Source organism: Cygnus olor, chromosome 1 (genome assembly GCF_009769625.2).
Source record: "Cygnus olor isolate bCygOlo1 chromosome 1, bCygOlo1.pri.v2, whole genome shotgun sequence".
In the NCBI taxonomy this organism is placed as follows: Eukaryota; Metazoa; Chordata; class Aves; order Anseriformes; family Anatidae; genus Cygnus; species Cygnus olor.
The window spans coordinates 98,958,569-98,981,942 of NC_049169.1; the positions used below are offsets into that span (position 1 = coordinate 98,958,569).

The 23,374-nt window shown below is 38.7% G+C and overlaps 1 protein-coding gene across 1 annotated transcript in view; it reads right to left on the bottom strand.

The window, feature by feature from the left end:
* POLQ (DNA polymerase theta) overlaps positions 1 to 23,374 on the bottom strand; it is a 54,387-nt gene that overhangs the window by 10,112 nt on the left and 20,901 nt on the right. Inside the window, exons 11-26 of the mRNA XM_040562753.1 lie at positions 22,413 to 22,617; positions 21,409 to 21,551; positions 18,940 to 19,133; positions 18,495 to 18,619; positions 16,760 to 17,003; positions 12,805 to 15,980; positions 11,647 to 11,790; positions 10,851 to 11,041; positions 9,136 to 9,376; positions 7,835 to 8,028; positions 6,042 to 6,179; positions 4,576 to 4,750; positions 3,980 to 4,106; positions 1,900 to 2,018; positions 837 to 1,021; positions 377 to 488 (exon numbers count right to left, since the gene is read on the bottom strand). Coding sequence (XP_040418687.1) covers positions 377 to 488; positions 837 to 1,021; positions 1,900 to 2,018; positions 3,980 to 4,106; positions 4,576 to 4,750; positions 6,042 to 6,179; positions 7,835 to 8,028; positions 9,136 to 9,376; positions 10,851 to 11,041; positions 11,647 to 11,790; positions 12,805 to 15,980; positions 16,760 to 17,003; positions 18,495 to 18,619; positions 18,940 to 19,133; positions 21,409 to 21,551; positions 22,413 to 22,617 — 5,713 coding nt within the window. The remainder of the gene's footprint in view (positions 1 to 376; positions 489 to 836; positions 1,022 to 1,899; positions 2,019 to 3,979; positions 4,107 to 4,575; positions 4,751 to 6,041; positions 6,180 to 7,834; positions 8,029 to 9,135; positions 9,377 to 10,850; positions 11,042 to 11,646; positions 11,791 to 12,804; positions 15,981 to 16,759; positions 17,004 to 18,494; positions 18,620 to 18,939; positions 19,134 to 21,408; positions 21,552 to 22,412; positions 22,618 to 23,374) is intronic.

Sequence of the window (23,374 nt, forward strand, 5' to 3'; positions counted from 1 at the left end):
TTTGAAATTGTGTTTTAATAAAGAAAAGAGTTTCTTCTTCATGAAGTTGAAGTTTAAAATGAATTCCCAGGGCTGATAAATGTAATAACCAAACAATAGTGTCCTAAAGATGAATAAAACAGGAGTATAGAGTAAAACATTATGGAGTATCAAACTGCTCTGCTCATGCACTAGGCTTTTTCATGAAAAGCTTTTTTGAAAAAGATAGGAGTAGTAGAGTGCGGAGACAAATTTAGGATTTAAAGAGACATGAAGTGAAGGGATTTAAAAATCAAAAGCAAGCCAACCACCCCCTCAAAAAAAATAAAAAATAAAAAAATCATACACCAACACCACCACCAAAAAACACCCAGCTCCTAAATAGCCTTATCCTAACCTGTGTATCTCGATTTGAAGGATTCAATGTAATTGGCAGCGTCATTTTCATCAATCCCCATCTGCTCGCCTAAAGATTTCGCTCCTATTCCATAGATGATTCCATAGCAAATCTGCCAGAGGACAGTGCAAAAAAACCACAAACATATGGTGAGCCATGCAGAGAAATCTGAGCCAAAACAGCGTGATTCACTAGAAAACAAGTGTATGGTAACAAGGGCAATCATTCAAGAAGAGAGACTACCTTCAAGTCTGAGGCATTCATGCTGCCTTTCTCCACTCCCATCCCCCAAAACCCAGACAGCCCCAGCTAAAACTTGCTAGGATCAGGAGGACTTACAAACCAATTACTGAAAAGTCACAGCCAAACTCAAACAGAAAACCATACTATTATGACTCCTGATGTTTTGAACACTAAACCTTCCTGCCAAGAAATTTGCTGTTTTTTTCCTAAAAATTACCTGTTTAGCTTGTTGTCTGGTGCTGTCTCCAACAGCTTCAGGATCAATCATCTTCCATTCTGCTGCAATGCTCTTAAAGACATCAGAACCCCTGTTCAAGGCTTCAATGAGTCGACAGTCATGAGACAAATGAGCAAGGATCCTCAGTTCAAGCTGAGAGTAATCAGCAGACAAGATTAAGCCACCTGAAGTCAACAAATTAGTCTAAATCATTATTTTATAAATTACTGCAACAACATCCCAAGTGCATGACTCTCCACCCCTTCAGAAACTGAAGGCCCAAATCACATCTTCTTGACTATTGCCATCATTTATGTCCATGTAGTAACAGCAAAGAAGATATAAGATCTACTACTAAACCACAGAACTTTCCCCTCATCTCCTGGAGTTAACCTCACAGAGGCTAACCACAGTGAAAAGGACTCATGTTTCTTAGGTGTTGTGCTTGCACCTGCTGCTCTGAAAGTTTCCTACAGCCCTGTCTATGCAACTTCAGCCTCTATTTCTTGTGAATACCTTTAGAAGTTGCTTCTGTCCCTGCTGAAAGTTGTGCCAGTCAGCAGTAGAAATAAAATCTAACAAATTCATGCCTGTTTCCCCAATGCCTAGGCCTGCCTGTTTACCATCCAGACCCTACATCAAATATACCCGGAGAGGTATCTGACCAGGTGTCCACATAGAAATCTAGCACAAAGATCAGACCAGCAGACTTGTACTAAGCCAGGGCAGACAATGTGAAAATAGACATTGGGATAGAGAGAATCCTAGCAGAGTGCAATTTGTGCATTAAGAGCTCTTTAAGTATAGCTCCTTAAAAAAATATGTATTCTTAGAGAGGGAATAAAGGTGTGAACATTGCAATAAAAACATTTGAATATCGAATTAAAACGTTCTTCTTTACAGTCCTCTTGTGAATATTTTTGAGAGCACACTAACTACTGCATTTGTTTCCCAAGGAGACTGCTCAGATATGTACCATCACCATTTCTTAACTCTTCAGAAGATCTTTTTGTTATCTATATTCTTAACAAGTAGCTTACACAGAGCAGGATCTGGCTACTACCTGGGAAGGGAACAAAAGCATGCCGCATGCTAACAGAAAATGGGATTCCTCTTCCTTCAGATCTGTCTTCATCCTGAATATTTACACCATTAGGCAAAATACTGGAATGCCTTCTACCTCTGTGGAGACAAAGAATGACTTTTCTTCAACAATGTTTAAAACACTTAAAGATACATAATCATTTTTGTCACAAAGAATCAGTGAAAGCAAGTAAGACAGTAGCCTCTATTCCACTTTGCTGGACAACCCATACCTAATTTGACCATGTGAGAATTTGAGACCATATGTACACCTGATGGGATTTACTGACTGAATAGATTTAGGGGTAAATATTCCTAGTATATTTAGGGTTTGGTCCAGAAACTGGATAATTATGATCCAAAACAGGTAAGATGAAAAGCCCCAGATCTGTGACAGGAGCATTCCAAAAAGGCAAGAAAGGAGTCCTACAGGAATCCTAAAAGTTCAACACTCCACCTTGAGTGCCAAGTCTTCTATCAACATTGTTCTCATATGCAGAACATCTACTCCAACCAACTGCTAATAGAGACAGAAAAGACCCCCCCCGGCATCACAAGTACACATGCAAAACCAAAAGTATACCTGTAAAAACAGAGCAAAAGTTGCAAATGATATGCTTAAAACACCCTGCATGTTTCCTTGCTAAAGACTGAGCAAAAAATTGTCCAGCGAAAGGCCTTTATAAGCCCTTGAAATCTGGGTCAGGGACCTGATCAACTTGTTTATTAGAATGAAAAAGGTATCTCTTTGAGATCCATGATAATCCAGCAGAGCAAAGCATAGAAGACACCACCTGTTCTTCCCTTGGGCACTCCCTTTTCTTCTTATACCTCGTCTTTTCAGGGATGGTAGGGATCAAGGAGATGAAGGATAGCACAACAGTCACAGAAATACGTTTTCAAAAGAAATAAAGGTGAGGGACAAAATGCAGGAGCTACAGATAATCACACCGTCCAGCAGAAGTTCTCAATTTCTTTTTATGAGTAAGGGCTTTTAATCACTATCTAATTTAGTTACATTGCTTTGGTCAGAAACTTCTTACAGTAAAAAGAAGGAGACAGACAGGTATGGTAATTACTAAGAAAAAAAGACACTTTGGACTGAAGTTTGTAAGACCTATCAGATTTAGACTACATGACAGCTTCTTTTGTGCCAGAAGTCATTTCTGTGCCTCTGTAATTGCACTGCTTCCGAACACAGTGGTTTAACTAAGGAATGTATTTCCAAAAAATCAGTCTGAAAAGCAGGCCTCTCTCAAGTTCAGCAAGGACTCCTTTCAATTGATGGGCTGCTTCTCTATGGAACCCAGCTCACAGTCCTGCATAACTGCTGCAAGCCTAAGCATTGCCAGAGCTATTTCTCAAAATTACACTTCTGCCTCCATGGCTAGTCCTGGTTCTTCTCCTAGAGAACATGTGGAACAAGAACCTGAGTGGGAGAAGAAGAGAAACTGAAAGGAGAGAAAACCACAACCAAGTATGAAGGCTCACAAACTAGCTGCCAAATAATCCACCTTGACAGTTCACGACTTCCACGCAACTGCTTATTCATTGGCATGTAATGATGTCCAAATAGGGTGCTACCTGCATGCTTTTGAAGAAGGTGCTTTATCACAAATGAAATTAATAGCAAAGAACAACAAATATGTTTGCCCATGTTCCTTTACACAGTGAGCTGCACAGCATAAAATGTCTGAACTTTCTTCTACTCCTTCCACAATATCCCACCCTCTTTCAATGTAGCTCTTAGGAAGTCAAACCAGATTCTAACCAGTTTAGTTACTCCTTAGACTCAGGCTTTCCATCCAACTGTAGGGTTTCATAAAGAACTACAGAAAGCAAGTGGCTACATGGAGCCACATGCCATTAGTATTATTATGTCTTTCATGTGTCACTGAATGCTCTGGTATTTATTCCTCTGAAAGTGTACGGGAAACACTGAGTAATAAGTCACACTGACAAGACAGCAGCCACAGGCAAAGTCAGAAAAGAGAAATTTCACAAATTGACCACATTAAGACTAGGCAAGCAGACAGAAGCTTTGCTAAGACCCTTCCTACCTACTGCCACAAACAGCACGAGAATAAACAGCTCGAAAGGGTGGGCTTTCTTCAACCACAGTGGGCATTTCAATCGCAAAATCTCTTGGCACATTCTGGATATTCGGCTCCGTGAAAGTTACTCGACCTGAGAAGGAAGACAAGGCATAATTAAGTGAGAGTCCAAAAGGAGCCTCTCTAACCTAACACAGGAGAACACACATCTGCATCTCCAACAACCAAATGTTTTGGGGAAAAAAATGAGAAAATTGAAAAAAAGGAAAAACAATTTGGGTTTAATGAGCTCCAGCTCATTAAGGTGGTTCCACTGCAGCACTTTGTTGTCACTAATAAGAAACCCTAAAATCCAGAACCTGTTCCAGGGTCAGAGATTTACATGCTAGTATATGCAAGAAATGAATAATACTTCTTGGGGAACAAAAAAAAATATGTATTTTAACACACTTAGACTTTTAGGGCAGGTTAACATGACAGACGTATTTCTGTATTTTTATTTGTTTTGAAAGAGAGCACAGTCTTGGTTTCCTTGATCTTTACCTCATACAAACACTGTCAAAAGTTAATAACAAGGGAAAATTTTGCACACATTTCTTTACCTGTAGCTGTGTGAGTCTGTGACACTGGATATATCCTTTCCATTCCCAATACAGAATTCAATCGTTTTTCCCTCTGTAGCGGAAACACCACTTTAGTAATGGCATTGTTGATCCTCCTCCATTCTAGTATGAGCCCTGGCAATGGGTGAAGTGTCTTTAATTTCTGCAAAACATCCTTGTGGAGAGAAAAGAGCACAACTATAATTAATTGCCTTAAAAGCTTTATTTATAAATAAAATATATAAAATATATAAATATATTTATTTATTTATTTTTGCAATTCTGCAGGGAAAAGTAACTCCTTCACCCACAGTGAGTTTCCAGTTTCATTGCCTTAAAATCAAATGGCTATCTTTTCCACTTATACTGCCTACACACGGACAACAAAAACACCACGAGATACAGCTGCAGTTTTATTACACACAAACAAGGCAATCACCTCTCTTTGGACTTTTGCATCCTCATCACTACCGTTAGTCTGCACCAACCAGTAAGTCACCTGAAATGCTCATGGCATCACTTGCCACAGGACCCCTACATTGCCTATTTTTGCTCAGCTTAATGCTTCTCCTCCATCTTCTTGCATATTTGTCTCCCTCTTCTCCCTTATCTACATGCTAAGAGCACTTTTCAAAAGATAATGTTATACAAACATTTCTCAGATGTAACATTTTTTGATGTAGCAGGCAGTTACAACCTCTGCATTCCACATCACAAAAGGAAGGAATCCTCACTTTGCTTCTTGCTCCCTGCTCTGCCACCACTACCACACTTATTTATTCACAGCCACTTTAGTTTCAAAAATCAGTACTTGCTTTCCAGCCAGTGACTACACTGAACAAGGTGAAACTAAGAAAACAATACGTTAATGAGTCCTGAAAATGGGGAACATATATATCTGCTAATGTCACTTGTCTGACAAGAGTACCCATTAGCCTGCAGTAGTTGATCACCTTCACATATATACAATCTTTTGAAACGCTAAATTTGATAAACCATAAGATCAACCATTCTGAAGAAGCATTCTCTGAAGCACAAAATACAGACTGTGTGGTAAATGGTAGGAAAAATACTGTACTTAATCACCATGATATTTAAGTATCTTTCAAGCTGATGTTGAAACATTCTTCTGCTATTGGTTTTACAAAATGATTATACTATTTTGGTCTTACATTTGGTTTGAGAAATCAAATTCTGCCTGACTATTCTCACTGAAACCTGCTATTTGAAGTTATGTCCTCGCTATACTTGGGCTTTAGAAGCGTAGGAATAGTTAATAACTGCTAACGAAGAAGGCTGAATCCAGTTTGAATTTACAGTGGTAACTAGCAGAGGAGAGGCAGTAATAAGTTTCCTTTCACCTAAGTCAGCATACCTAACTCCAAGGTATCCAAGCAGTGGATGTGTGAAGGAAGAGGGAGTTACTTTTACAACTACTTTTAGACTAGACCCAGACTTTACTGTACCTTGGTTGTACTGAACTGCTTGCTCAACCTAACCATGTTTCCTTTAGCAGTTGTTCTTCTGGTGTAACCCAGAGTTTTCTTGTTTCTTTGAACTGTCACATCTCCATTTTGTGGCAGTTTCAGCTCCAGGAACAAAACCTGAAAAAGGCCAAAGTTTCAAATCAGTTTCTGCATGCTACTCCCAGGAGAACACAAAAAGGGATTCAGCACTTAAACAGCTTATTTCAGCCAAAGGACAGTAGGAATGCTTCAGGTAATTAAAAAGCTGATTAAAGATCTCTGCTGTCAAAGTCATTCCTTCTTCTTTTAATTAGCTACAAAATGGATTCTAAAATCTCATCTCCTAAATACTGTAAGTTTGAGTTCAGAGGTATGTTTTTAGGGAGGGTAATCAACTCCATCCAATCAGTGAGGTTACTACTGATAGTCAACTATAATAAAACAGAGTTAAGATGACTAATAGTGGAAAGAATATTGGTGAAGAAAAAGAAGGGTTAGTAGGAAACAGGCTTCAGTGCAACATGAATGGCACAGATGGAGGTGGTCACAAATACTTTTTATAGTATAGCCAGAATACTAGTTTTTCTAACAAATTATCAAAGGCTGGAAAATGAAGTATGTGCTCACTAGTTGACGTATACAACACAGTTCTTCATTTTTCATTCTATGTAGCATTGTACACAATTTAACAGCTATTGTATTTCATTTCACAGCTGGCAGAAAGGAATAGAAGTTTCTATCTCACACATTTATGTAGCATAAAAGTTTTACTGACACAAAATTAGAAGAGGGAAGCTCTACTAATCTGTAAAAGATACTTCATGTGATTCTTAACAAAATTTCTACATGAAAAACAAGCCTCTAGTTCAAAGAACAGCATTTCAGAAAAACTTTTCTTCCCCTTTTCCATGAAGCCGAGTAAAATTAGAGCTGAGCATTATTTCAGGAGCTCTAACTCGGGCTAATACTACAGAGCAAAACTTCTGCATTTGCAACAAAGCAGGAATATTTCTGTGAACTTCTTTTAGTGATTGCTGCTTGCAAATTTTCATTACTTATTATTACATATCAAGTATAGCCCCTCAAAAAGAAATTAATGAACTAAACCAAAGAACTGTATGCATAGCAATCCTAAGCTACTCCTGTGATACCATGTAGCATACATAAGAAACAGAAAGTAATGTTATTCAGGAATAAAAGCATCAGTAATTTAAATATAAATCTGTTTCCTAGGCTTTTAAAAAAGAAATCAGTTCTATAAACAAATTGACAGGTTCTTAAAAAAAGGCAGTAATGCATTCTAAACTTGTAAAGCAGTCTTTCCTTCTCTTTCATGCCTGTGAAGGGACAAGAGCAACAACTCAGCTTATTCAGTACAACTATATTTAGACTGAGATTACATGATATCACATCTAATGTATGCAAAATACTGCTGTTCCAACAAAGCTGGTCTAGTCCTGCACCATTAATCCAAACTATTCCAAAAGCCATTTGATTGGCAGACCATCTCATGCTCCATGAGGAGCCAAGGTCCTGTACAGACATGTTTATTTCCACTTCACTTCTACCTTCCTTATTTCTGCTGACGTTAGCAGAAATCACAACGATCAGTAACAAGTAGATGTACAGCACCTTGCAGGCAGCAAGCTCATAATTAGCATAAAGACTAATCAACTCTGAGAAGAGTTAAATTGTGTTTTGTCCTTTCTTCATATGCATATACACATAAGCAAAAGCATCGTGAGAGTAACTTCTGAGAAGGCCTTCTCCCTCCCACTGTAATCCTCACGTACCTCTGCAATGTCATCAGGGCTGGTCAAGGAGAAACTGTGGCCTGCCAGCTGATATGCCTTGGTCTCAATCTCAGTTAGTTTAGCTTGCATGACCTGTTTCTGGGTTTCATATGCTGCTTTGCTAAAGCCAATGCCATTCAGCTCCAGCAGAGCCAAACAATAATGGCTGGGCATCTCCACTTTAGAAAACACTTCTGTAGTAAGTACAAATGACAAGAAAAACTTAACATCAAAAACAGATCAACAGCATCAGTTTCATAAAAAAGCAACAGGGAAATTCTTGGTTTTTAAAAAACTGAATGTCCTGACACACTGAAATCTTTTAATAGATTTAATTTAAATACTTCTATTTCTGGAATATTTCATGGTAAGACATTTATCACAAAAGTATTTAAGTTAACTTCTATCAGAAATGTGCTGATTTGTTCCCTAAGAAATACACATCTCCTTGGATGTCTACATTAAGCAGATGTGCTTAATGTAAAGCTTTCTAGCTTGATACACTTTCATTCCAACACCCACCTATTTAAAAATGTTCTAAGGTTTAGTTGTCACAGTCATAAATGATGTGGTAAACTTGAAATAAAAGACATCAGTAAGACTGGACAGACCTTAATCTTAGGCTCTGGATGCAATTTAGCAGAAATAACATCACAAAACCCATCAATAGGTACACACTTTTTGGCTTTTTTGTTTCTTTTCAAATAGGAACACTCAGGAAATGTTAGTGCCAAAGCACCAGATCATTTGTTACAGGATCACAAAAGATTCATGGGCACAATGCACATAAGGGAAAGAATGCTACATTAGCAGGCCAAAGAGCAAGAAATATCCTTCAGAGAATATCTGAGGATTTTAAAAATTGTATCTGACAAGGAAAAGAAAGGGTTTTTCAAAATGCTGATGAGAAACCACAGAGAGACCCAGAAGTGCCCTCATAGTGACCAGGGTACTAACCTGGGAGGTAAGGATCTGTTTGATTCAAAGATTTTAAATTAGACTCAGGTCTATTTAACCTCAGGTAGCTGCCTGAACCAGTGGAACTGGTGGATATTTGGGATACAAAATCATCTTAAATCCTATAATGAATTCACAAATTTTCCCCTGGTTGATTTTTTGACAAAACAGATTATTTCCAAAGGAATATTCCTCTTTTCTTTTAAAAGATTAACATCTTACTACAGAATACACTTAGATAAGAACTCCCAAGTCTCCTCTCTTTTCTACTGATCATTCAGTTTATGGTAGTATAGCTACCCTTACCGTCTGTCTTTGCCCTCAAGTGGAGGAGCTCTCTTTACCTGTCAGATTTTGCTTCTGTAATTCATCATGGAGCTGGTTCATGACATTGAAGATCAGCACAGATTCTATTGCTGCTCTGTACCGCCCTGAATGATCTCTACTGGCACTAAGCCCCAGGCTTTGCACTCCCTGGCCAGTGCCTACCCCTTCCAGTAGAGGTAGCTCATTGGGTAGAAATGTAGTCACCATGCTGTGAAGTGTACGTTCCTTAGAGCCAGAATCAAGCAGCCAACATGCAACCTTAAAAAGAGAGACCTCCATGAGACCTTTTTTCCATTTTAATCATAACACGATATTAATATTTGACTGGGGGTTAACGCAAGGTTTTACTGCAGATGATTTTTCTTGATTTGTCTGGCAGACTGTAAGAATCTGTGGAAAAGTTACATGATTTCAGCTAAAACCTTTAAGATGGCATAAGTCAACGAAAAGTTTCATTTTAACTGAAAGTTAATTCTGCACATTTGAAGATCTTACCCTTTGTCGACCTAACACATCTAAAAATGCTGTCCTGCATTTTTTTACTTATTAAATCCTAACATAAAAGGGATTAAATACGACAATCATGATCAAAACGTGTTTACTCTGAAAACTGACTTTGTAAAAATCAAGACTTGCTGTTGATCTAGAATATGAGTCAAGCTGAGCTTTCCTATTTTCTGCATATCAGCACTAGTAGCGAGAATAGTGCATGGCAAATTTTATTCTCAGTAAGCCTCCTACCTCCCACTGTCTTCAAAACAATTTCACTCATAGCTATATTTCAATTTGTTGTGTCAAAATAGGATGAAGCACAGGTTTCTACATTGTCTCTGCCACACAAGCAGAAGGTAAACACATAAATAGGTAGGGGTATGTGGGGGATGTGGAGGTGTGAATGTGTATGTATGTATATATTCACTGCATCACTAAATTTAACAAATACGAGTATGACTTCTTTTCATACATGGAACAGTATGGGGAAAGGTGCTACTTTTATTGCTCTTCATTTTCATCCTAGAACTAGATTTCAGTATGAAAAGCTAAGTTTGTCCTAGTGTTGAACAGCTTTGCTACTTACCTGCAGACCTCAATATTGCCATCATGGTATTCAGCCTACATGTGATGTAAGCTGTAAAAATCAAAAACAGAAATTTCTATGCATAGAGCTTTTTCTATCAACGACAAGAAGGTCCTTTTACCTCTTCCTAGAGTTTCATTCGAATAACAGATGGTACCCATACCTTTTGAAATTACATGTAAATTTTGTTTTGTTTTGAGGAAATAGTAGTAGCAAAGTGGTCCACACAAATTGCAGGTAAATCCTTTAGTGACAAAGTCTTCTGCTCTCAGATTCAATAATCTGCCCAGAAGCACTTCTGCCGTTTCAGTCGGTAGCTTCTTATAAGCAACAAGCCAAGAGTTCATGCCCATCCAGGGATTTACACTCATCCTCCCCACTTAAGTACTCAGGCATGAAAGAATAATGAGTTAACATGTCACTGAATCTGCCCTGTTTCTCTTGCAGGCACCATGAACACACACAGTACAAGAAGTCTCCTCTAAATACTGTTCTAGATTTTCCACTGGAAGAAAATTTCCCTAAACCCCCTGGCAGAGGTGCATATTTAAATGTAAATTACAGAAGACAAGTACCAGAAAGTAACTCCTGTCTTTGCATTTGTGTGTTTAAACTAGTAGTTTTACCCAAGATAAATTACTTAATCCTGCCAACCTTTGGGTCCTCAAAACTTCCTTCCAAGGAGATACCACAAGCCATCACCAGGGTCTTGTAGTGCTGAATGAAGTTATACACGACAAGTGAGCGCTCCTGCTTCTTCTGCAGGTAGAGCTGCAGATGCTGCAATCTCTCTGTTACAGATAGGTTTTTGTCCAAAGGCGGTGGTGCCAAACTCAGACTGATTTCTAAGGCAGAAAATTCAAGCAAAATCAACTTTATACCCACTGTATAAGTAAAGCTAGAGAAAATCTTGAATATGATCAACTAAAACAACAGTAGGACAGTGAACAAATAACGATAAATCTATACCTCTTTTGTATACTTTATCACACCAGAAATGGCTCCCAAGAAACAGTGTGTTGTGTCTATACTACTAAAAAAGGAAGGCCAGGAATCAAAACGTAGCCATTAGCGCAGACTGGGTTATATTCAGCATTGTAGCCTGAGATCTGTTCTAGAGAATCGAATTTGGAAGAGGTTGTAAGAGAAAAGCAAGTAAGCTAGAGGGAACACAGGAGTAAGCTAACATGTAAGCAGTACACATCAGCAACAGTTCAGCACCTGAGCCAATTACCTGGCCTTATTATGTAGCAGCACAGATATATCCATAGCAACTTCTTCAAGCCTGCTGAATGCTAAAAAGTGCTGATCCATAATATGGCTAAAGCACTCCATCACAAAACTGAGCTGGGTTAGGGATAATCATAGTACTTCCAAAAATCTATCTGTCACAAGTACTTTATTGAAATACAGTGTCATGTAATGCAGCACAGCCTGTCTGCTCACTCACCATTCTGGTCTTGCATCTGCTGTAAAGAGATATAGTAGGCATCTTTTCCACCCCAACACACTGCCAGTCCAACTACCAAGATGTCTTCACAGCCTTGGACAGGAAATCCATCGTCTTTAACTTGCGTCCTCTGGGGAGAACTTACTAAGGAAATATTTTTAAGTTACAACTATAAAACAGCATCCATAAATGCAAGAGTATTTTACTCCTGAAAATGTAAGTACGTACAATTGAGTGTAAATTCGTTTAAAGTGAATATGTACCTTCATTTCTATCTATATGGAGAAAATATCTGTATTTCTTTTTGAAAAAAAATACAACAGCAACAGTTTATTTTATCTCTTAGCAGAAACAATCACCAATATAGCATCCCTGCAAAACTCTGGCCTTTTCTAGCAATCTCTTCAAAAGTTCAGGCAGAACTGTATTCCCTCCTATCAATCTGTAAAACATTACACATTTGTCTGTCAAAACTATATTTTGATAGCTAAGATTTTTTGTTAGTATGACCATATGATAGCAAAAAATGTAACTGCTTCATCTTGTGTTTTTAAAAGAAAAGTATGTTTATACAGCAGCAGCAGCAAACAAACTGCGGCAAATGAGTATTTCTGTGGGGGTAAGAAAAATATTGCAACAATCCAGAGACTGATCTGAATTTCATACATGGATACACTGAACCAAATTAAAATCTCGCAAACTGGAAAATATTTAACCTCACTTCAGAGGCAACCCCACAAGTAATACTGCTTGGTGGAGACCCTGAGCAATCCATACAGTTTACTGTTCAATATATTATTTATTTGAAAATATACTAAAACTTATGACATGGAAAAGTACATATGTCGAAGGGACTGCACAACACTGATCCATTTAAAATTAGATAAGAAACGTTAAGTATGTTTAGATGTTTTCACATACAGACGAGCTGCTAAGGCTTCATTACAGTCACTAAAGACCTAACAGTGCAATGCTTGACACCAGCTCTCTATCCCCTACTAACACTCAGCTCCTTTGCTTTACTGAGACTGACAATATTCAGTTAATGTCAGTGATTTTCCTCCTTTTTTTGCAAATTCTTTCCTTCTCCATCCCTGCTTTCAGCAGAAGATGCTATCCTGTTGTTCACAAAATAACATGCTAGAACACTGAACTAACCTTGTTTGAATCTGCCACCAATCGTTGATTTGGGCGACAACAGACATTCTGTTCTTTCACATGCCACTGAGATGGAGAATCTGCTTTTCTCCTTCCATTCTGCAAGAAAAGTCTGGAAAAGTACTTTGTCACTTGCTACATCAATAATAGTGAAACTTTCAGCACTTAAGGGAATGAGTGGAAAAACATCCTGAGACAGTTGCAGTGAAAAGCCTTGGTCTATAGTGGAATCATCTTTTATCCCATCAGTCTCAATTGGGTCTACACTCTCCAAATTGAACTGGAGTGTTTTTTCCTGCTGCTCTGCATCACCTTTGCTGTTCTGCTGTGGCTCAATCAGTTGCCCTTCCTTCACGCAGGCAACTTGTCTCTTCCTTGTAGATTTCACAGAGAGAGATACAGAACTTTGGGGAAAAAGTTCTTTGGGGGGTGTTGGAGGAATAAACCCATTACTGTTATCTGGTGGAGGATAGGATGTTCTGTTGCTTCCCTTGAGCTTAAGTGCTACACAGTCTGATTTCTGAACATCCAAGTCTTCTGTTTTGTTTTCTTTAATTCTGTAATGGTCTTTTAAATCCTGGCAATTGGGCAAAAGCTCTGCCTGACGATGATCAAATTCTAAAACTGCATCTGGCTCTTGATTAGCAATAGAATCAACCAATTTCCCTTTCAAACAGAAGCTTTGCAGATTTACTGAAACTGGTTCAATGCCTGAAGGGCTAGGCCATTTGTCTAATACATCCTGCAGTCCTGGGCTCAGTTCAAACGAGTGGTCAGTACATGCCACTGGATGGGTTTTCTCTTCCAAAGTTTGCTGGCTGCTCTGGAGCTTTTCACCTTGATCCACTACTAAAATCTTTGGATTGGGGTCATTGTTACAAATCACTGGGTTTCTTAATCGGGACTGACCGTGAAATGAAGAAGGAATATCTCCCAGAAAAGATGGGGAGTTTTCATGATCCAACACTTCAGCAATGAGATCAGAGAAGGCTAGAGAGGCATCATTACATTGTGCTGGATCCTCATGCTCTTTCTGATTGTCACTGACATCAGATTTATTCTGAACAGGCCTTACGTTCTGCAAAAGACCATCTGCAGGAAGCAAAGCCCCCTGCCTTCCCTCAGGTTCCTTTCTGTCAGCTTCCACAGCTTGCATAGCTGAAAGATCGCTGACATTACTGAAGCTATCATCAAACAGCAAACTATCACTCATATTCAGGCTCGTTTCAGTGACAGGATGGCATTCTACTTGTTCTTGATCCCTACCAAGAGGGGAGGTTGCTTTATTAGGACCTTTAGAAGCACTTTCCTCTTTCACTGAATTTTGGGTCTGGTAATCTTGTAGGAAACTGTGTAGCTGGGAGTCAGTCACTGAGAAATCACTTTGTTTAAGGAAAGGTGCAAATTCTGTTTCTTTTCCTATAGGCTGTGCATTTAAGTCTCCCGACTCCAAAACTTTGTTACCGCAGTGCTGATCTGTGCTTTTTATAACATTATTTGTTGTGATAAGACTTGATAAGCCCAGTTTCCTTACTGTTGCAGCTAGCCTTTCACCAGTAGCATTTTCAGTCTGCAAAGTCCTTAGTTTCCTGGAGGTTTCCTGCTGTGGTACTGCTGCCAACTCTGAACCCTCTATTCCCTGCTGTCCTGTGATTCCAGCTGCTGCCTCCTGTTTTATTATGTTCTCAGTCTGAGTATCCAACTGTAAGCTGTCTTCAAACTCTCTACAGTCACAAAAAGGAGCAGAGGATGAACCATTTTGAACACCATCTGCATCACAAACAGCTCTGGAATTTACTAAACAGTCTTTCAGAAAATCCTTAGAATGACTGTTGCCTTTCTGTAGTACTCCAGCTTGTAACAATATTCCATTGGGTTTTTCACTCCCATTTTTGTCACCACTCTGGATCTGAATATAGCAGGATTTATCATCACCAGGACAAAAATGTGCAGGCTTCTGTTTCCTGCTGCCATTATGGACACATCCATTTCCAGAGCAGCTAGCACACACATTACAATGATCTGTGCCTAAAGCAGAGTGCTGCTTAGCAGTCGTTGCCTCAGCACAGCTCACGTCTGTTTGTATTTTATTGACTTTATTCTGCCTATCATCAATATATTTGTTTCTCTGTATTCTAGCAGTAGCAGGTATTACTGGACTTTCTACAGTATCATGCATCTCCCTGTTGACATGCGGAGTATCCTGTAATATAACAGTTGCCTGAAAACATGCTCTTCCCTTAGGCACACCTTCATTAGAGGTGGAATGCTCTGTAAACAACTCCTCCATTTTATCTTTCCTCCCACCATTAATTTTCCCCATCTGTACAGAATTTGAGACTTTATGAGCTACAGACCTTTTTTCTAAAAATTCCTTATTATTTTGGTCTGAAAAAAAATTATCTTTAGAAATGCCAGGGTGGAAGGTAAAAGGCTTTTCTTTATCTATGTTAAGCATACTTGAATCTTCAAGTAGTGAGCTCTGCAGTTTTGAAACAGTATTTTTGTTCCTAGTCCGGTTTAAATGTGTGTCCATACTTCTTATCAATCTAGAGGCTGAAGATATTTTTCTCAATGTTGGTGTCCTTCTTTGCTCAGTAGGGAGTTCTGGAATTGCTCTCCTGGAATCTACCTCATTTTTGACCTGAGAAATTCCTTCCCCATCTTCATTATCTCTCCTCATATTGGGACGTTTTCTAGCACTGTGAACAGTGTCATCATTCCTTTCCTCTGCTTGAGCTTGTTTCTTACATGGGACTTGGTTCTCAAATCTGGAGTTTGCTGTACTACTGCTTAGTCGCCTTTTGCATCCCTTTTTAATATTTGATACATTTCCAACCTGAGAACCAAGGCTATTATGATGTTGATCTCTGCACACTTTTTTGTTTAACACCCTAGAAGACTCAGAAGACCGCTCTCCATTTGATCTACGTGGTCTGTCTTCCAGCTCTGACTCACTGCTAATCATAGACAATGAATCAGACTCAAGAAAAGACTCTGGGTTCCACTGCACTCCCATCAGTGCCAAATCCTGCTGGAGAAGTCCCCTGGCTTCCTCCACAATGAGGAAAGCTGCTTCACTTTCAGTTAAACCCTTCATTCCAGCCATCCAGATGCTGCGCACAGTCCGACGCTCCTCTGCTGATTCTTCATCTTCATCCACAGCCCTACGACCACTGTGGGAAAGGTAACAGACAGATTTGAGAATTAATGCAGAAAACAGCAAACAGCCCAAGGAATTGGCCCTGTTCTGCTCCGCTCCTATTTCAGATAGCATCACAGCTTCGCAGAAGCACTATGTCCAAAATGTACCATGCTTAATAGGAAATAACAGTTTCAGTTTTCCACATTCAAATTGATATCAGTGAAAGAAAGATATTACTGGCTTTTTCTACACTGCATACCTTAGAAGCATTCCAAGTTTCTGTAACCAAATATGTGCCCCAGATAAGTCCCAAATCCCTACTAAGGCAAGATCCAGGACTGAATCTACGCATTTCCATGCAAAGAAAGGTAACCTCGGGAGCACAAACCAGACAGGTGCCATGACACAGTCCAATAGGTATATGCTAAAGTTTGTCATTGCACTAACATGAAAATTGCAAGAGAATCTGAAATGGTATACAGTAATAAACCATGAACTCATTTGTTCATATGGTGGAGCACTAAAGTGTTAACCTTTTTGAGGCAGCAAAAATCTCCAAAAAGCATTAACAATTCAGGAACAAGAAGAAAATTTAGGTCTCACAAAGTCATTCTGCAAATACAACATGCTTCTATTAATTTCAAAGTAATCATGTAATTACTGTGATCAGTCACAGAGACCTGCAAGTTATTTTTAAGTAACATTTGGCAACAAGTCCCAAAAGGTTGCCATATTTAATTACAGGTTTCACCCTGAAATCCTTCACCTTATAAACAAACTTCTTGATTTCTGGACTTTCTCATTTCTCACCTTTTGAATGGTACTGAATTCTTCAGAGCAGTTGCCACATCACCAGGACTGGCTTTAGCAAGATCAGCCACTGTGACAAAGCCAGCGTTGTACAGCACCCTAGCACGCTGTGCATTCAGCAGAGAGACTCGTACCAGGTCACAAAGCTCCCTGTGAACCCCAAAAGTGAGGCGGCTCTGGAACTGAGAGAGCAACAGCTCCATGTTGTGCCAGCCCAGTCGATTACAGAAAACTGTTACCATTCCTGAAACACAAAAGTTACATAAGTCTTAACTCTACCTCCAATGCTACTAAGCTGGATCCATTCCCCTCTCTGTCCCAGATGAGTAGACTTTTCCTTCACATTTGTCACCTTCCCAGTACTCGCAGTAATGGCCACCGTTTCCTAACCCATGTTTAGTACAATCCTGACTAGGGGCTGCTCTTGCAGAAGTCAACGTAATCTAGAATTAAATAGTTTATAAGTGAGGTAGAAACTCTGAACAACACTGCTTTTCCAAAGACTTTAACCTTGCAAAGGTGAAGCACGTGCATATCCTCTAGCAGAATTCCTGTGAACCAAACACAATGAAAAGAAGATAGCAAAAGCAATGACAAGAGGGACTAAGAGAAGCCACTGCACTCACGTCCCTAAGAGCAGAACTTGGCCTGCAGAACTTCGGTTACTGAGAGTACCATAGGAGGTAGCAAAGCCTATGGCGAAGATTACAACTGCAGTCCCCAAAACATGGGAGGGAAAAAGAGCAGGGAAAAGACCATTTCTTACTCATGTATTGCATCTATAAGAGTATGAAAATAACTGAAAGACACAGCATCCCTCACTGCCATATTTTTATAGTGATTATAGAATACAGTTTTTATCATATCTCTTAACTATATGTCAACAGTTCATTTTACTTTTCAAATTACTTTTGTTCCTGAACTTATCTACCTGATTGCTGAAAATGATTAACACTGGGAATAGAGAATTGTGAAACCGCTATAACAAGAAGTTATTTATACTACCAGAATTAATTTAAACTACTCCGCATCAGTTGGCATGACCTTTTCATTCTGGGGCTTTGACTCATGCTGCAACCCACACATATGGTTTCTCAAGTTGAGCTAAAACTGTCTTAAAAATTGAAGATCCATTTACGGAGTAATGTAAGACTTGACTTAGGCAACAGAAAAAATAGTATCTCGATCACATAGTGGGCTGCTACCTATACTCCTACACAGCCCTTATAAGGAAGCTATGATAAAGGTGACAGCTCTCTGACCTCTCATTACCTGGTGATAAACGACCTGGAAATGATTCACCCTTTTGAAAACTGTAAAATTATGCTTTCTGACCAATTACTTTGCAAGCAGGAAAAAGGCACGCTAAGAGACCCTGGACTTTACCCATATTGAAAGATACTCTTTCCTAACACGGCAAAGCTTCAGAATGGACTTGTACTTAATTTCTGTACTTAGTATTGAACAAACTACATTCCTGCACAGTACACAGATGGTTTCCACAGACATCAGCATGCTACAGCACTGCTTGATTCCACCCAGCTGGCCCCATTCCCACAGCATGCTCTGTGGTTCCATCTCAAAGCAGGGGCAACCACAGATTAAGTTATAAAGTTGGAAGTGGTTTTACAAGACTGATTGTTGTTACACACTGTGGCTATCTTATCCCCTGTCTGGAAGGAAAGAAAATAGACTAACCTAAGATTCTTGTGGATTTTTTGCCCACATAACTTACCTGCATAGGTGGCAGCAGACTGCTGCAAGGACTGAAGCTGGCCACGACTGCAACCATATTTCTTGGTCATATCTTTTAAAGGAACCTCACTGATTAAATCCAGAAGGGCAAGACTAGTGAAAAACCTAGAGAAAAAAAAAAAGTATACACGGAAATATAATCATCATCCAGGGCACGTTAGAGTACAGTCAAAATTCTCTGTGATAGCACAGGACAGAATGCTGCTATAGAATAGCACAGAAAAGAAACATGGAAGATGGTTTCCAAATGACATCAGCACAAACATCTTGTGATAACAGTGTTACTCTGGAGTAGACTGGGCCCAGGTTCTCTCTAAGTGTATCCATCAGTTCACACATCAAGAAAAACAGTTCCTGAAAAAAGCCTATCCACCCCTCGTATTACAGGCTTTGGTCTTTGCTCATTCACATCCATTTGTGGCTACCTTTTGTGGATTGACATTTGTCTGTGCTGTTTCTCTGTCTTAGCTATGATTTTGCCTTTTACAGAGCGGGCCAGAAAGCCTTCTTCAATCCCCACCAGCTCAGCCACACGTTTCATTGAAGCAGGCAGCTTCTCCCATAAGCAGAAAAACTGGTACCAATCAATTGTGGTCCACTCCTCATACACTGGGGTAACCTAAAGAAAATGAGATGACGTAAAAAACTATTTCAGAGAAACAAACAGAGCAGAGCTCTGGCTAAACAAAAATGCAGTCTAGAGAATGTGGTTAGAGCATCCCACGCACAACTAGAGGCACTGAGTCATAACCATGTACCCTGAAGAAAGTAAAAGCTCTTCTAACCCAGTTTTTTTTAATATTTGTACTGATGAGATGTGACATGACTCATATGGATACACTAATGATGAAACAATTCAGAAACTTTGTCAGATTCTTCCCTAAATCCAAGCCCTATAAGATACTTTAAGCTGTATTTTTACTCTCATTTAACAAAATAAAACTTCATTCTCTTTTAAACAAAATTGACAGATTACCTATCAGCCTCTTAGAGCCACTAGCAAGTACACTAACCACTGCCATGACATTTGATAAAGCAGGAGGGGAAATAAGGTTTGCCAGAACTTACTGAAGTTTTCATTTACCTTGAGTACAGTTAAATCTCAACATTTTTTCTTACACTAACAAAAAAGCCATTCAAAGCATTCACACACTTTCAGACAAAAAAAAAAACATTTCTGTTATCATTCAGTCAGCACAGTCAGTTTCAGTATGAAGAGACAAAATGTCTTCATATCTGTATCGACATACTGCAAGATTAATTATTTTGAAATAACTAACAGTTGTTGGGGAGCATTTAATAGAACACAGAATACCAGACGCCTACACAGTTGTAAATTGTCCATTCCTCTTCATCTGCTGAGAAAAACAAGAGTTATTAAGGTAGGGATTGCGTTTTGTTGGTGGTTGCTTTTTTTTGTTTTTTTCTTTAAAGAAAACCCTTTTCCTAGTCTAAGAAATATTTCTTCTTTTTAATCAACTTTCCTAAAACACAAGGTCTTGGAATTCATATCTGTATAAGTAAAAGATTCACGCCTAATAATTATAAAGCATTATAGGAGATAATTCATAAGAAACACAGAGAACAATTCTTTAAAAAAAAAATTATTTGGCCTCAAAAATTAACAGACTGCAATAAAGTGTTTTAGGCTAGGTTAATGGAAGAGAATCTCAAGAACTTGAGTGAATTTGAATTAAAATAACATTAGACAGGCTGCTGTAATTAAAAAGTACAAGGTTAAAAAAAATACATTGCCAGCACTGACTGTACCACAGAGCATGAACAAAATTCATGATTTTTTTTTGCGTTTTAGAGACAGAAACAGGAAAAAACTCACTAGTGCCTGACACAAAATAGTCCACTTTGCCTCATAGGAACAGAACAAAATATTATGTGGTCCTCTAGAACACAGATAAAAGTACACATGGAAAACTAGTTGATTAAAAAAAAAGTTTCAGTCAATAACTAAGCTAATGAACACAGCAAGCAGAAACAGGCATCCTCAATGTCCTGTATCTCCCAATCCCTAGCCCAACAACTTCTGCAATGCCAAGCTTTTTTTTTTTCCACCAGGTAAGATGCTCAAATTTTGCCATTGATTTAACAGCCTGGTCAAGAAAATACACTTTATACTTAAGGAGAGTAAAGATAACTGTCAAGTTTGGGATTATGTTTGAGTGATAGGCCATGCAGCTGTGAATCCTTGGATATTCACTGCTACTCCATCTTGTTTCCTCACTAATCTTGACAGACCTGTGGCAACCTCTCCAAAAGTCTTAAATAGTATTGCTTAGTTTTCAAGTGCATGTACACATTACTCTTAACAAACTTCTGGACACTTTCCCTTCAAAAGATTTAGCATACTCCTTCCCTTAGCCCTGGCAGGATCACCAGGCAAGTAAACTAAATCAGAGACGAATGAACCCATAAAAGGCCCACCTATAGGAAAAAAAGTAAGCGTGGTTCTCTTAGGCTTTTTGTAGGCAAAATAGATGCTGAAACCCCCAAAGTTTTTTGAGCCGCCAGAGGTAATCTGAGATGCATCCTGCTGATCCCAAACACAAATCAAAAGCAATTAGCTTTGTTCACTTCAGAAGTTTCAGAAAAATTACCATTATTCTAGAAACATAATTCACAAATTTCTGAAATCTTCTGAAGTCAGGAGTGACAAAAATGGGCTTAGATGAACATGGAGCACCTGCCTACACAACAGACCCTACGGGAACAGATTCGATTTGAAGAACATTCAATTTCAAAACTTTTCTTCATTTAGGATTACCTAGGCAAGCCATGAAAAAATACATCCATGGAGCTCTCAAGAATCCTACACTGTATTTTAAATCCTTTTTCATTTTATGCAGTACAAGATATAAAATGCAGAACCAGGGACCTACCAAATAGACGATATGCAGGTCGTTCTCCAGAACAAAGCTTTTCATAGCTCGCTGCAGGTCAGCAAAAATTTCCATGGCTTCAGTTGGTGAAAGAGAAGAGGAAAGAGTAGCTGAGCCAAGATGTGTGGGATGATAAACGTTTGCTGTTAAAAAATAAATAAATAAATAACACATACAGAGAAATTTAAGTGCAAGTTTCTATCTCACTTTCAGGTTGCAATGCATTTTATAGATTCTACTGACTTTTCCCAACTGCTTTTTCAAAAAGAAATGGAGTATCTCCCCACTCTGAAGACAGGAAAAAGGAAACAATAAAATAAAGATCTTGCATAGAGTCTAAGCTAGCCTTTTTCAGAGGCCAGATCACAAGTCTGGATCCCTCTAACTACTCACACTAGCACTTATGATAGCTATTTTAACAAAAAACACTGGAAACTCATCTACAATCTCACCACCAAGGAGTTATTGAACATACCTTCCTTGAGAGTGTCAAATATATCATTTTCTTTAAAAAAGATATACAATTATTCTGTAACAGTTCTTTCTATTACTATAAGAGTCACATCATTAGTCATCTTAAGAAAATAGCCCAAAAGAGGAAAAAGTGCAGCCTAATACAACAGGTTCTAGAAGAGCCTTGCACCCTCTCAGAATATGTCAGTTCTTCTTCATAAAGACAAAAATTATAGTGTGCATACATCCTGTAGTAAAAGTTCACCTTCTTTAAAGATATCTTGGGAATTTGTAGATAAGGATACATCAGTCTTAGAGGTAACGTGCAGAGGCCTTCCAAGAACACTTGCATACAAAAATGATTAAGAAGGTATAAAGACACCCTCTTGAAAGCTATAACTTCTTGATACATGATTTTTAATAAAAGAAACGCACAGAAGTTCTCATTATAAATTTACATTCAATATCTACCCAGCTGCAGAAGATTTACTGATTCAAAATAGCTAACTGCAGTCACTGGTGAGAAACAGAATGGGGAACAGCAACATTACCTTTCTCATCATTGCCAGAGTCCAGAACCTGAATGAATTCGTTCTCCAGCAGCCATGCTACACAAGCCTCAATAGGTCCAGTCTGTGCTTTGTCTTGCTGTTTCTCATTTCTCCACTTGCTACTGCTCAAGCTGGATGCAAGAAGAGTGCAAGACGCATAGGTCTGCACATCACTTGGAGTGTTGGCCACTCCTCCCACTATGATCTGTTGAAGAAAGTGACTTGTTCATCTTGCCAGGGAAACAGCAAGATGGAACATCAGATCTGAGAAACAGAGATTGGTGCATTACCTACCCAAGTTTTAAAGAACCAGTGTGAGAGAGGAAAATGAGGCAAAACAACTGCCAACCTTAAAGAACTTCTCTTGGAAAAAAAGTTGGACACCTTATAAAGAAGTTGAACGGCTAAGCTATGGTGAAAGATTAAAGCTCTTAAAAAACTCAAACTCATATAAACTTTTATCCTAGCATTTTGAAAGTGAACATAAACACAGTAGCAATTTAGAACTAAGACTAGATGTAGGTATTTTGCTTAGCCAACCCTACTTTTAAAACTTTAGAACCCAAACTGCAACTTTCTGAAGAAAACAAGGTAACCAAAAGAGGAGGAGTTCTCCCAAGACCCTTTAGTATAGTGAAGTTGTCTCTTAATAAATCTGAATGCTACATCCTATGATTGTTTTCCTGATTTAGAGTGATTTTTCCTTTGGATCTTTTTTTCCACATAACTGCTTTTCCCTTGTGAGTCACTTACATGTGTGCGTGTCTTCCCTGAGACAGCAGTTTAACTAAAAACTCTGTTTCATGGTTTCAATAGATTTTTTTCATGTAATAAAGCACCCCCAACCAGAAAGGAAGCCATTTTTAGATAGTTCTTACATAAAAAAGTGCATTTAGAAATTCTATTGGTCTGGTAAGAATTCTAAACTTATGGAATCACAACCAAGTTCTAAGTATCACTGC